The following is a 13,010-nucleotide window of genomic DNA, read 5'->3' on the forward strand; positions in this document are numbered from 1 at the left end:
TGAGAAGTGTCATTTTCGGACAGTCCCTGGGAATGGATGGCCGGGTTGTTTTTTTTGCCAAGTCCGTGAACTACTTCAACGACAGAAGAGGACTGAGCTCAGGCAAGGAGCTAATAAGCATGTAGTGTGATTATGAGCATGTTTTTTTATCTTTAACACTAAGACGCACACGGCACACATCATAATGGCCTGTGCAGTGCTTCTCCCTGGATGCGTTTGCCGTGTTTAAGCTTCTTTTAGCCGTCAGTTTTGAACTGAAAGACCAAAATTTACGTCATTTACACCTGCAAAATCCGAATGACATCGATGTTACAACTTCAGTTGAAACCCGGCTGATGACAAATATGTGGTTTGTGTGGTCGGAAATGCAGTGAAAGGAAAAAAATATCTGCAACTGCTTCTATAGCAGGCTGGGGGCCGCCCATCGCAGGGTAAGGCCATCCAACATGCTAATCAGAGGCCAGTGTTGCGATCGCAAAACTATTGCGATTGAATCACTGAGGCAGGAATTAAGGATGAACCCTTGCAGACGTAGCATGGCTGCTTATGCAGATGGTACGCTGCATCTTTTCCAATGGAGCGGTTGCGTGTGACGTCACGCAGCCAACACGAAAATGGTCCGGCCACGACTGTGTTGGCTGGACCACTCCCCCGCAACGGTCCATGGCCACCTTCCCCCCCGACGCTGTCACTCAAAGTGTGATTGCATCTTCTCAGGGTTGCGCTCTCGCTTTGCTGGTTTGCGATTTTCAGACTTTAACGATCTATACTGAATGAGGGCCAATATCGGTCTATTTAGAGAGAATTTAAAATCAATCTAAAACTCGATCTTTAGTGAACACACCCCTATATACTGTATATTAATATCTACTAAGCCCATTCCAGGTAATCTACAGTACTTGTTGTGCACCTGAAACATTTCAAAGTTTCCTCTCACAGTGCTCTCATACCTCCTATTGCACAATGACCAGGTCACATGATCGTTTTAGAATGTTGTATTTAATGTGACCAGGAAACCATGGCTTTAGAGAGAACACAGTCACACACATTTTACATGGTCTTCACCCGGTAAGTGCATTTTACTAGCTCTCTAATAAATGCTAATCACATGATCTATTTCCCATTTCTCTATTTTTGCCTAACACTTACCTAAGTTCATATATCCATCAATTGCTATGTCACCATACCCACTCAGCTTTGTGTTTTGCATTCAATGCATGTGGTGTCACTGGTATTAAAGACTTGTGCCATTTGCTACACACAGTTAGCCAAGTTGGACAGATCCAGTATTTCAGCAGATGTGCTTAGCCCAGAATCCTAGGGACCCCATTACTGTTCCAACTTATGTTAATGCCCACGTGATTAAAGTAGTCAATGACTAAACATTTCCCTGAAGATCTGACTATAGATTGAAAGGACCATTGTTACAGTACTTGCCGGTAACAATGCTCACCTTAAAAAACACCTAATATGATATATTGTACATAAAGGGATGAATGAATACTTTACCCCAGACACTGTTCCACGGAACTCATTCAGTTTCCTTGTAAGCTGCAGACAGTGCTCAAAGTCTTCGCCCACATCCCCAACATTTATCATTACTTCCTGGAAAGTAAATGCAGAGATACAGTATAGATTATGGCACACCTGGCCATTACAGAAAGAGTGCAACACAAAGAGAGTATTGCTGGACAGCTGGTGGAACACGTTTAAGGCATTGCTGGAAAATATGGCAAAAATATCTGCTCTGCATTCACCCCTATATGAATAATGATTGCAGTATTGCTGCTTATCAGCAAAACAAAAGTACACTGTGTATGTAATAGTTAAATGCACAGGGAATATTTCATCTATTTGGAGGGCATGGGAGAAGGAGAACGGATAAAACCCCTCCACTCTCCAAGCAACATGGCTTTGTCACCATTTTTAATCAAATTTAGTGTAAAAATACAGCCCGATTATTTTTAAGAAAGCGAAAGTTTAATAACTGGGAAATAACAGACAAAAACTATCAGACATCCACAATAGATAAGGACAGAAATATCATGAAACATCATTGTATTTTATAGACTCTGACCAAAGTCTTGTCATGTTCTCACCAGTAATAGCTCCAGACCACCACCATATATCTTACCCTCTCTCTGATCCAAGCCTCCACCTGATCAACCTTCTGCAGGAACTCCAGTAAGTCTCTCTTGTCCTCCAGCATTTTACCCCGAGTGGCCACTGCTCTCTTCAGATTTCCCCACTGTTCATGCAGTGCCCGACTTTGCCGACGTATATCTAAAGATTTAGGGTGTTGTTGAGACAGCAGCGAGTTCCCCATCTGTACATGAGCAATAACAGCATCATGATAAATTAATAGGAGTAATAGTGAGGTCTGCGCTGATACTGGAGTAGGTGGGACAGATGTTAGAGTAGACATCAGACATTGGTGCTCATAGGCCCAGCATTTGGGTACTGCCTACCTCCGTAACATCATGTATTGGCTTCTCATGAGCTAAGATCTCAGCCTCGAATACTTGATGTTTCTGAAGAAGCTTCAATTTACTCTGTAGGTCGGTAGAGCCCAGGTGAGGGTCATCATCTAGCATCTGCCTGCGTTCATTAATCCAGTATTGTGCCTGGGGAATTGATAGCAATAAACTGAATAGTGTTTATATGGATAAAAAGCCACTACACAATGCAATCTTTCTATAAAATGAAACATTAACTAAATATCCATGAAACGTTTTGTCAACACTTTAGCCGTACAAAATATGCCTTAACATTGAATTAAAGTGACTTCAAACTCTTTGAGTAGGGATGTGTTGTCTGGCTAGTGAATTTAGCCCAGCCTAGGTTAGTGCCTAGGTTTCCTAATTAATGCAAACTAGTGTAAGCACAGCCACCCACCCAAAATGTTATACTATAGAGGCAAAAGCTTATACAAACAGGATTTTCAGAAAAGTAGATCCAGGCAGGGCTACACCTCACGTCACAATCTATTAGCTATGGATACATGAAGACATCCAAAACAAACCCAGACAGCTTTCAGCATATCCAAGAAAAAATGCTGCTGTAATGAGGAGTTGAGTAATGTGAAATTGCTGTATTGGAGTGCATTACCTCAGTGAGGTTCTGGTTGAATAGAGCCAACAGGAGTGCAGTATTTAACTCTTCCCGTCGGAACTGGCTGAGAGATTTCACTTTCTTCCTCCTATCTAGAACAGAGTTCAGTTTGTATTGCACCTGCCTGGCCTCCAGGCTCCTGTTGTCCGCCTGAAGTCTGGCTGCTTGTTCCTGTAGTGATGTCACCTGAAATACAATGTTACTGATATTAATAAGTCTCACTTGGTTATTTTTATTTAAGCTTGAGCCAAACTGACTAATACAGACAGCCACAAGAATGATTGCTATACTAGTAGTCTATTCCTATGGCTACAGACACGGTGCAGGTACATCACTGTCCCCCAGCAAGCTCTGTACAAGTGTCTTCATTTCATTGCAGGGCGTCAAACCACCGGCAACTGTAGTACTACAGACTAACGCATTTCACAAAAAGTATTTAAAATTATGCAGGTTCAATGGTTGCATAGCCATACATCTGCTAGGATGGCCACACAACCACACACTTACCTCAGGTCTACTGAAAAGCTAGTGCTGGGACCAACCCAACTTTCAATTGTTATGGAAGTTTCTTATAACCCCGGATGTATGGCTTACAGTTGATGCATTGCTGCAGACTTTTTAGGACTCCCCTCCAAGAGATCAGGTAGTGGAGATTTACTGGGCAAAAGTAGGGGGCACGGTGACATAGTTTGCATCATCACAGTCCTGCCCACTCCACTGCACGATTAAATGGGATCTAAGAGAATAGTCTAGTCTCCCGGGAGAGCTCCCAAAAATTTGAGAAGCTCCCATATATTCCAGGAGGCTAGACATGTATGATTTGGTGATCATTTATAAGGATAGAACTTGCAAGATTTAATAAAAGACTTAAATAAAGTGCACGTGCACCATCAACACAATATTCAACCCATCAGGGTTGTGTAGGTAGTGACTACACACTAGTGTGCATAGCAGTCTATCCTCATACCTTTTCATCCTGAGAAGAAAGAAGCTTCTCAAATGCCTCATGTTTTTTGATTAGCTGTTCGATTTCACCGGCAGAGGTCCCAAGGTCACTTGATTTCAAAGTCACCTGCGGGTACAGATAGCGCACGTTTCACTTTCACATTTTAGGCCTCCTTAAAGCAACATCAACAATGTAACCACATTACCAATTATGTAACAGATCAGAAATAGTGATACACTTAAATTATTTTTGGTGTCCGCTTCACATTCTTTTCCCTAAGTGATCACCTATGGAAAAACTCAGTTCTTTCAAGTCCACTGTAAATTACTTGAGTGTACATTATCATCAGAATATACAGAAAACCTCTCTCCAAAGAATATTACTGTACACAGCAAGCGCTATACTGTTGTGCAACAAACCGCAAGAGCATCTTCCGATGTTTAATGTCATATAAAGCAAGCACCTCACCAAACCTCGCTGTATAATTATCATGTCAGGAACATTTGTATACCAGAGTTTAAATGGAGAAAGATTTGAACCATTTACAGTCTTGGGACTTGGTCTACCACCATGCAACCACTTTTATTGCAGTTTCAGATACCACTTTATCGAAAACTGAAGTTGTCTTTAGTGGGCAGGTAAGGAACAGACAAGACAATGGGGGTCATTCCGAGTTGATCGCTAGCTGCATTTGTTCGCTGTGCAGCGATGAGTCAAAAAAAGGCACTTCTGCGCATGTGTATGTGGCGTAATGCGCACGCGCAAAGTACTTTCACAACGGCCGATGGGTCTAGCGAAGCTTTTCAGTCGCACTGTTGACTGCAGAGTGATTGACATGAACCGTTTTCAGGGAGTGATCAAAAAAACGCAGGCGTGCCAGGAAAAACGCAGGCGTGGCTGGGCAAACGCAGGGCGTGTTCGTGACGCCAAAAAAAGGAACTGAATAGTCTGAAGTGATCGCAAGCGCTGAGTAGGTATTGAGCTACTCTAAAACTGCACAAAAAAACGTTGCCGCCGCTCTGCGATCCTTTCGTTCGCACTTCTGCTAAGCTAAAATACACTCCCAGTGGGAGGCAGTATAGCGTTTGCATGGCTGCTAAAAACAGCTAGCGAGCGAACAACTCGGAATGACCCCCAATATACCTAAATATTGTGTATACATTGGCCAATGACTTATTAGTCAAATGTTTATATTGGTAGAAAGGATTAAATAAAGAATAATAGTTATAGGAAAAATATACATATTGTTTTCAGCAAGATGGACATATGTTAATATACTGTACAGTTACAGGTTTTAAAAAAATACATCAGAAAATAGTACAGATTTATTTTCAAATCATTTTATCTTGCAGTGCACTGTGGTACAGACAGAGCCATAGTATAGATGATAATTTGGTTCTGTGCTCCCTCTACATGCTACATACAGTATATGACAGAAGAAAGAACAATTTGTGTATGACAACTGTGACAACTTGGGAAGAATCCCATCCAGCAGTATGGTAAAAACAGTGGATTGTTATTCACTGCAGCTTTGCAGCCACTGCACAGCAGGTAAGACGTCTGGAATTAATGCAGGTCACAGATGCCATACAAAATTAAGCCGTTACACAGGGGCGTAGTCAGATCTTTGTGGGCATTTTGAAGGGGCCCCGTCCCAATGCTTCTAGAGAGACACTTCTCTGCAGCAGTTGTTAATTTTATGCCCCACAGTATATTAGTGTCCTAGTTTATTTTCTGAACCATAGTAGAGCCTTATTTAATGTTATGCCCCATAGTAGTGCCCTAGTTTCTTTTATGAATCGCAGTAGTGCTTAAGTTCACCCTATGTCACATTTCAGAGCTGCCAGTACACATTATGCTGCACAGTACCCCCAATTCACATCATGATATATAGTGCTCCCCGTTCATATTGTGTCTCATTACAGTGCCCCAGTTCATATTATATAACATTAAAATGCCCTCCAGTGGGGGGCGTGGCCTGGACGCCGATCAGAGTGGCTGCACAAACAGGGAGCTCTCTACTCCCTGAGGAAATTATACCTCTCCTTCCCTCCCCAGACCACTTTTCCAACCCACCAACCTGTCTACTATCCCTCCGGGACCCCCTCACACCGGTGGACCTGTGCTGCGGAGTCGGGAAGCCGGTATACTGGCTTCTGCGGACTGCGGCCTACGCACCCACCCGAAGCCGGGGCCTCGATTTCCGGCGACATCCGTCGCGGAGGGCGGCCGCCCTTGGAGCCCCTGGAGTGCCCCCACGGGATCCCCATCCCTGTTTTAAACACCCGGACCTCCCTTACCTGGCACCCGGGATCGACGGTGCTGCGGGAAGAGGAGGAATCCGGGCGGACGCGACTGCGAGAGGCGCGGGGCCCTGACGGCGGCGGCCATCTTGGACCCCGGGACCCGGACGGAGAAACGGAGGACCTGCGGCCTGGAGAGCCCGTCTGTGCTGAGGTGAGCCGCTTTCACCGGCCCTTGCTCCCCGCTGCATTCCCTCATCCTGCACCATACCCCACAGCACCCGCAGACGGCCGACGGCCCAGCCACGCTCGAGGGGTTGGGCGCAGCTCCGTCCCCCCCCTCCTGCGACCTTAAACACACTAAGGCTGAGGGGATCTCCTCCACTCCTGCTGCTCACCTGGAAGCCCACACACGATCTTCCTGCGACCCGCTCCAGCGGCGGCCCCCTGGTGAATCTCCGGCGGTGCTGCGGGAAGAGGAGGAATCCGGGCGGACGCGGCTGCGGGAGGCACGGGGCCCTGACGGCGGCGGCCATCTTGGACCTGGGGACCCGGACGGAGAAGCGGAGGACCTGCGGCCTGGAGAGCCCGTCTGTGCAGAGGTGAGCCGCTTTCACCGGCCCTTGTTCCCCGCTGCACTCCCTCATCCTGCACCATACCCCACAGCACCCGCAGACGGCCGACGGCCCAGCCACGCTCGAGGGGTTGGGCGCAGTTCCGTCCCCCCCCTCCTGCGACCTTAAACACACTAAGGCTCACCTGGAACCCCACACACGTTCTTCCTGCAACCCGCTCCAGCGGCGGCCCCCTGGTGAATCTCCGGGACCGCGGTCCCTCCTGCCTCCATCCACCTAAACCCCACCGAGGCCTCCGCGGAAACCCGCCTGGGAGCCGCTTTTACATCAGCCCGCGGTCCTCTCCCCCACGCGGGGCTGCCCCGATTGCCGGCTGGTCCGTGCCCGGGACACGTCCCTGTGGTCCCCGAGCGGTGGAGATAGTCTCCGGGAACCCCTCTCCTGTGACCTCGGATTCTCACCCTCCAGTCCGGGCCAGGGTGCCCTCCCTCTCCTCCTGCGGGCCTCCCTGGGCGGACCCCATCTGCCGGGCTCGGCTGATGTCCACACCGTAATGTCCCCTTAAAGCCCCCGAGTCACCTTCCCTGGCCCTGAGTCTCACAGCTGGAGCGCCACCCCCATTCCCCACCCTGCATTCCACCTACTCCCCTACGCCCCCAAAATGACCAGGGGTAACAAAAAATCTCAGGGGTCCGATCTCACATCATTTCTGACCAAAAAAGGCACCCCAGCCACGAACAGGCCCAACAATCCCGGCCCCTCTCGGGGTCCCTCCGAATCGGAGGCCGAAGATGACGATCTCACGCCCCTCACCCGCAAGGACTTCCTCTCCCTCCTTAAGGAGATGCGGGACATTAAGTCCTCAGTCCAAGCTCTACACTCCCTGAAATCTGATATAGCCGACATCGGCTCCAGAACGGACCAACTCGAAAGAAGAGTCGAAGAGGTGGTAACGTTCCAACAAACAGCAGAGACCGAGCTACATCAACTCCGTCAGGATGTTGCCCACCTCCGGGAGGAGAACGAAGACCAAGACAATAGAGCAAGGAGAAATAATATGAGGATTCGGGGTATCCCTGAGGAGGTCGAGGCGTCTCATCTTGAACTCTACCTTAAACGACTTTTCGCACACCTGTCGCCCGATACCCCTGAGGAACATCTCCTCCTGGACCGAGCACACCGGGCCTTGCGACCGCGCTCCCAGGACTCTTCTCAACCCAGAGATGTCATTCTCCGAATGCACTATTTCACCGCGAAGGAGGCCGTTATGAGGGAGGCCCGACGGCTGGGATCTGTGACTTTCCAAAACACCCCACTCCAGATTTTTCAAGATTTATCCCCGCTAACCTTAGCTAAACGCAGGGACTTCAAACCCATCACTTCTCTGCTCTCCCGTCACAACGTGAAGTACCGCTGGGGTTTTCCTTTCCGGATCCTAGTGTGGCACCAAGGGAAGCTCCTCACAGCTAGAGACCAATCTGAGGCCCAAACGCTCCTCTCTAAACTGGGCATCCCCGCTCCTGACCAAGATGTCCATTCTCCATGCCTACCACCACGGACACAGCGGGATTCGCTTCGGTCTCCTCGTTCTGAGTGGTTCACGGTGCCGTCCTCCGGGGCCCCCCAGGCTCCACCTCCAGTGCCTTGAGAACTCTCACCTCACCACCCTACAGCACCCCACATTGAATTGGGACGATCACCTCTGGTCGTACCCCCCTTACCTGAAGCGCTACATTACCTTGGGTTCTTCGTGACGATACTTCCTGATCCCTTGGTTGCTTCACAATCGCATTGTTGTTATCCTCTATTGAAATGTTACGTTGTTTGGAAGTTTAAATGTCTAACTGCTTACATACTCAAAAGTTACTCTCCTGATATGTCTCCATGCAGATACTTGACCCACTCTCTCCCCTCCTCCCCCCCTCCTATTCTCCGCCCCTTGGGGCGGGCGCTCCAGCTATCCTCTCTACCTGCCTTCTCTCCAGCTCTCTCCCTCAGGTACCCCCAGGGGAGGCTTGCCTCCTATCTTTTCCCGAGCGGCTCGTGACTCGTGGTCGGGGCCCCATGCCGCGCCCCCACAGGGCCCCGGGCCCTACCGCTGACCTAGGTGTTCCCCCAACGCCTAGTATTCCCTCCCCTTGTCAGCTTAACCGGTCCTGGCCTCCTCCGCCAGACGACCAACCACCCCCCCACCCCTTCCGGTCCTCTTTCCCTTCCACCCCTCCTCTGACCACACTCTTTCTCACTTCATATATCTTCGATCTGTCTCCCCCTTCTCCACCTCCAACCACTCCCGCCCTTTCAAACCTGCCTACCTCACTGCTGCCTGCCCATGGGTCTCCGGGTACTCTCTCATAATGTGAAGGGCTTGAACAGCCCTCAAAAGAGAGGCAAGCTCTTTGCTTCCCTTAAACACCATAGAGGCGATCTGATTTTCCTACAGGAAACTCACTTCGTGCACGAATCTCACCCTACCCTGCAATGTAAACCATTCCCCGTTTCCTTTCATGCCTGCGATCACCTAGCCAAAAAACGTGGAGTAGCAATCTTAATTGCCCGCCACCTGTCTTTTGAACTCCTAGACTCTCATGCTGACAAAGACGGCCGATTCCTTGTCCTAGTGGGTAAACCCAACAATAATATATGCACTCTGGTTAACGTTTACGCCCCTAACCAGCGACAGGAACGGTTCTTTACAAGGCTAGATAACCTCCTCACTCGAGTCCGACAGGGTGACCTTATACTTGCAGGTGACTTCAACTCCGTTCTCAATCCACAGCTAGACCGCTCTACATCTTCCCCTACTCCTTCCCCGTCGGACTCCCTTCGCTCTAAATCCCTCCTCCGACTCATGCGTTCCCAACTCCTCTACGACTCTTGGAGGATAAAAGACCCCTCTGCCCGCGACTATACCTTCTACTCTGCCCCTCATAACTCCTACTCCCGCATTGATATGGTCCTGCTCAGTCATGATCTTGCTATCAACCTCCGTGATGCCCATATCCACCCACTAATCTGGTCCGACCACGCCCCCATCTCCTGCGACCTGGCAGGCTTGGCTTCCCGTCCTCGCCCTATGACATGGCGCCTCAACGACTCCCTCCTACACAACCCTGAGACAAAGTCCCATCTTCAAGACAAAATCTCTGATTATTTCACCTTAAATGACTCCCCTGACATTTCTAGACCCACCCTCTGGTTAGCGCACAAGGCTGTCCTTCGAGGACACCTTATCAGCCTAGCCTCAAAAGCTAAAAAGCAATCCCTTTCCCAATACAACAGGCTCTCCATTAAACTCCATGCACTTGAGACCCAACATAAGGCGTCGCCCGACCAGGCGGTCTTGTCCGAACTTCGCACCATTAAAGCGGAACTCGATCTTCTTCTTACCACACGGGTGGCCAAGCGTCTTAAGTGGCTTCGCCAGTCTTTTTATGAGAAGGGTGACAAGGCGGACAAGATCCTGGCGGCCCGACTCCGCTCCACAAGAGCCAAAACCAACATTGTCACTATCAGAAACTCTCTCAACCAAATCATTCAGGATCCCACAGCCATTAGAGCCGCCTTCCAATCCTACTACACCGACCTATACAACCTCCCGCCCCCTCCACCAGGCTCTTCCCCCCAACCTCGATCCGACCTTATCTCCCACTTTCTCTCTGCTTCTAAACTACCCAGACTACCCCCGGACGCCTTGGACCTTCTCAACGGTGAGATTACGGTGGAAGAAATCACCCAGACTATACTCATGCAAAAAATAGGCAAATCTCCGGGCCCAGATGGGTTCACCGCTCTCTACTACAAGAAATTCTCTGCCCTTCTCTCCCCCCACCTACACTCTCTCTTCAATGGGATTGTCCAAGGCGACCCTTTCCCCCCTGAGATGCTAGAGGCCAGAATTGTGGTGATCCCCAAGGAAGGCAAGGACCCCCTTAATTGCGCAAGCTATCGCCCCATATCTCTCCTGAACCTAGACCTGAAAATCTTTGCTAAGATCCTGGCCAACCGTCTTAACCCACACCTCCCTTCCCTTGTCCACTACGATCAAGTAGGCTTTATCCCGGGCCGCCAGGCAAGAGACAACACCAGACGTGCCATTGACCTTATACATATCTCTAACTCCAGGAGATGCCCCACTATCATGCTTTCCTTAGATGCCGAAAAAGCATTTGACCGGATCTCCTGGGACTTCTTGAAACCCACCTTGGAGGCCTATGGCCTGTCCGGTGGCTTCCTCACTAGCATCCTAGCATTATATTCCACCCCCTCTGCCACCGTCCTTATCAATGGTACCCCATCCGCCCCGCTTAGCATTTCCAATGGCACACGTCAGGGCTGCCCCCTCTCCCCCCTAATATTTGCCCTTATTATAGAACCCCTTGCCTCACAAATTAGAGCACATCCGGATATACACGGAATAAAGGTAGGCCCCACAGATCCCAAAATCTCCCTCTTTGCAGATGACATCCTACTCTCCCTCACCCAGCCCCTTATTTCACTCCCAAACCTATTTTCGGTCCTACAAGCCTATAGCCTTATTTCAGGCTACAAGATTAACTACTCCAAATCTGAGGCCATGATGCTACATATCCCCCAACACCAGGCTGAGTCCCTTCGCAACAATTTTAAATTCAAATGGCACCCCACAAAGATAAAATACCTAGGGATATACCTAACCCCGCGCTACGACTCCCTCTTCCGGGAAAACTTCCCACCCCTTCTTACCAACACATTAGCCGACCTGACTTCTTGGAACAGTCTCTTCATCTCGTGGCTGGGCAGGATCATAGCAGTTAAAATGACCATAATCCCCAAATGGCTCTACCTTTTCCAGACTCTCCCTGTGGCGGTCCCGGCCCCCTTCCTCCGCAATATCCAACGAGCCCTTATACGCTTTATTTGGAACCACAGACCTCCCCGCATTGCTGCCAACACTCTGAAAAGAGCAACCTCCATGGGAGGCAGAGGACTTCCCGATGTCAAATTATACTACCTCGCCTCCCACTTATCCCACATTGTCACTTCCTACGCTCCTCCAGGATCGGTCTCCTGGTTGGACATCGAAGCAGCCTTCATTGGCATCCCAGATCTGACCCCCCTATGGGGACTCCCCTCCGCCTCTCGACCCCCAACCTCTAAACTTCTTCCCACCATCAAATTCAACCTCAAAACCTGGGACACCCTCTCTCTGAAGTGGGGTCTCACCACTACACCCTCACCCTTAACCCCCATCTGGCAGAACCCCACGTTTCCCTCCGGACTCTCGGCTACGAGATCCCGGACGTGGATAACCCTAGGCCTTAAATTCCCAATTGACTTTGCCGACCGAGGCCAATGGCTGTCCCTCCCGGACCTCCAGCAGAAAGTCCCCTCACAACCTCTCAATCCCTTTCAATTCTTACAAATACGCCACTTTTTAACTTCCCTCCCTCCCACTGCCTTACTCCGTGCCCTTACTCCCTTTGAATCCCTATGTGTCAACTCTCATTCCTCCAAAGGCATAATCTCCCAACTTTACTCTCTCCTACTGGATTTTTCCCTGCCCCTATCTCGGCCCCATGAAGTTGCGTGGGAACGGGACCTCGGGCCCCCACCTGAAACTCAGGATTGGGAGGACATGAGACTAGGGATTGCTAAAAGCTCTATTGCCACTGCCTTTAAGGAAACGGCCTACAAAGTTTATTACCGCTGGTACTATACCCCCGACCGTCTTAACAAAATTTTCCCGTCCTCCTCTTCAGCCTGCTGGAGAAACTGTGGGGATAGAGGTACTATGCTCCACATATGGTGGACCTGTCCGGCTATCGTCCCCTTCTGGGATCTGGTCCACTCCCTCCTCAACTCACTTCTAGAACCCCCTGTATTGAAGGACCCTTGGGTCTCCTTACTGTGTCTTCCCCCCCCACACCTTAACAAATTCTCCCAAAAGCTAACCTCACACATTCTGGCCGCAGCTAAATCACTGATCGCCCTCAACTGGAAGAACCCCTTACCACCCTCCCTACTATCCCTCAAAGCTAAAATCTGGCACATCGCCTCGATGGAAAGGATAACCTATTACCTCCACGACCGGGGCCACGTCTTCGAGCAGGTCTGGGCTCCTTGGCTCACCTCTGAACGTGGTTAGCCGACTCC

General features: G+C 49.7%; 1 protein-coding gene across 5 annotated transcripts in view; it reads right to left on the minus strand.

The window, feature by feature from the left end:
• SPTBN5 (spectrin beta, non-erythrocytic 5) overlaps positions 1 to 13,010 on the minus strand; it is a 704,607-nt gene that overhangs the window by 170,472 nt on the left and 521,125 nt on the right. For all 5 annotated transcript variants that reach the window (XM_063947637.1, XM_063947638.1, XM_063947639.1 and 2 more), the window contains 5 exons: positions 4,079 to 4,183; positions 3,109 to 3,297; positions 2,469 to 2,624; positions 2,135 to 2,326; positions 1,510 to 1,605 (listed from right to left, as the gene is read on the minus strand). In XM_063947637.1, the coding sequence (XP_063803707.1) occupies positions 1,510 to 1,605; positions 2,135 to 2,326; positions 2,469 to 2,624; positions 3,109 to 3,297; positions 4,079 to 4,183 (738 nt within the window). The remainder of the gene's footprint in view (positions 1 to 1,509; positions 1,606 to 2,134; positions 2,327 to 2,468; positions 2,625 to 3,108; positions 3,298 to 4,078; positions 4,184 to 13,010) is intronic.

Source organism: Pseudophryne corroboree, chromosome 12 (assembly GCF_028390025.1).
Source record: "Pseudophryne corroboree isolate aPseCor3 chromosome 12, aPseCor3.hap2, whole genome shotgun sequence".
Taxonomy (NCBI): Eukaryota; Metazoa; Chordata; class Amphibia; order Anura; family Myobatrachidae; genus Pseudophryne; species Pseudophryne corroboree.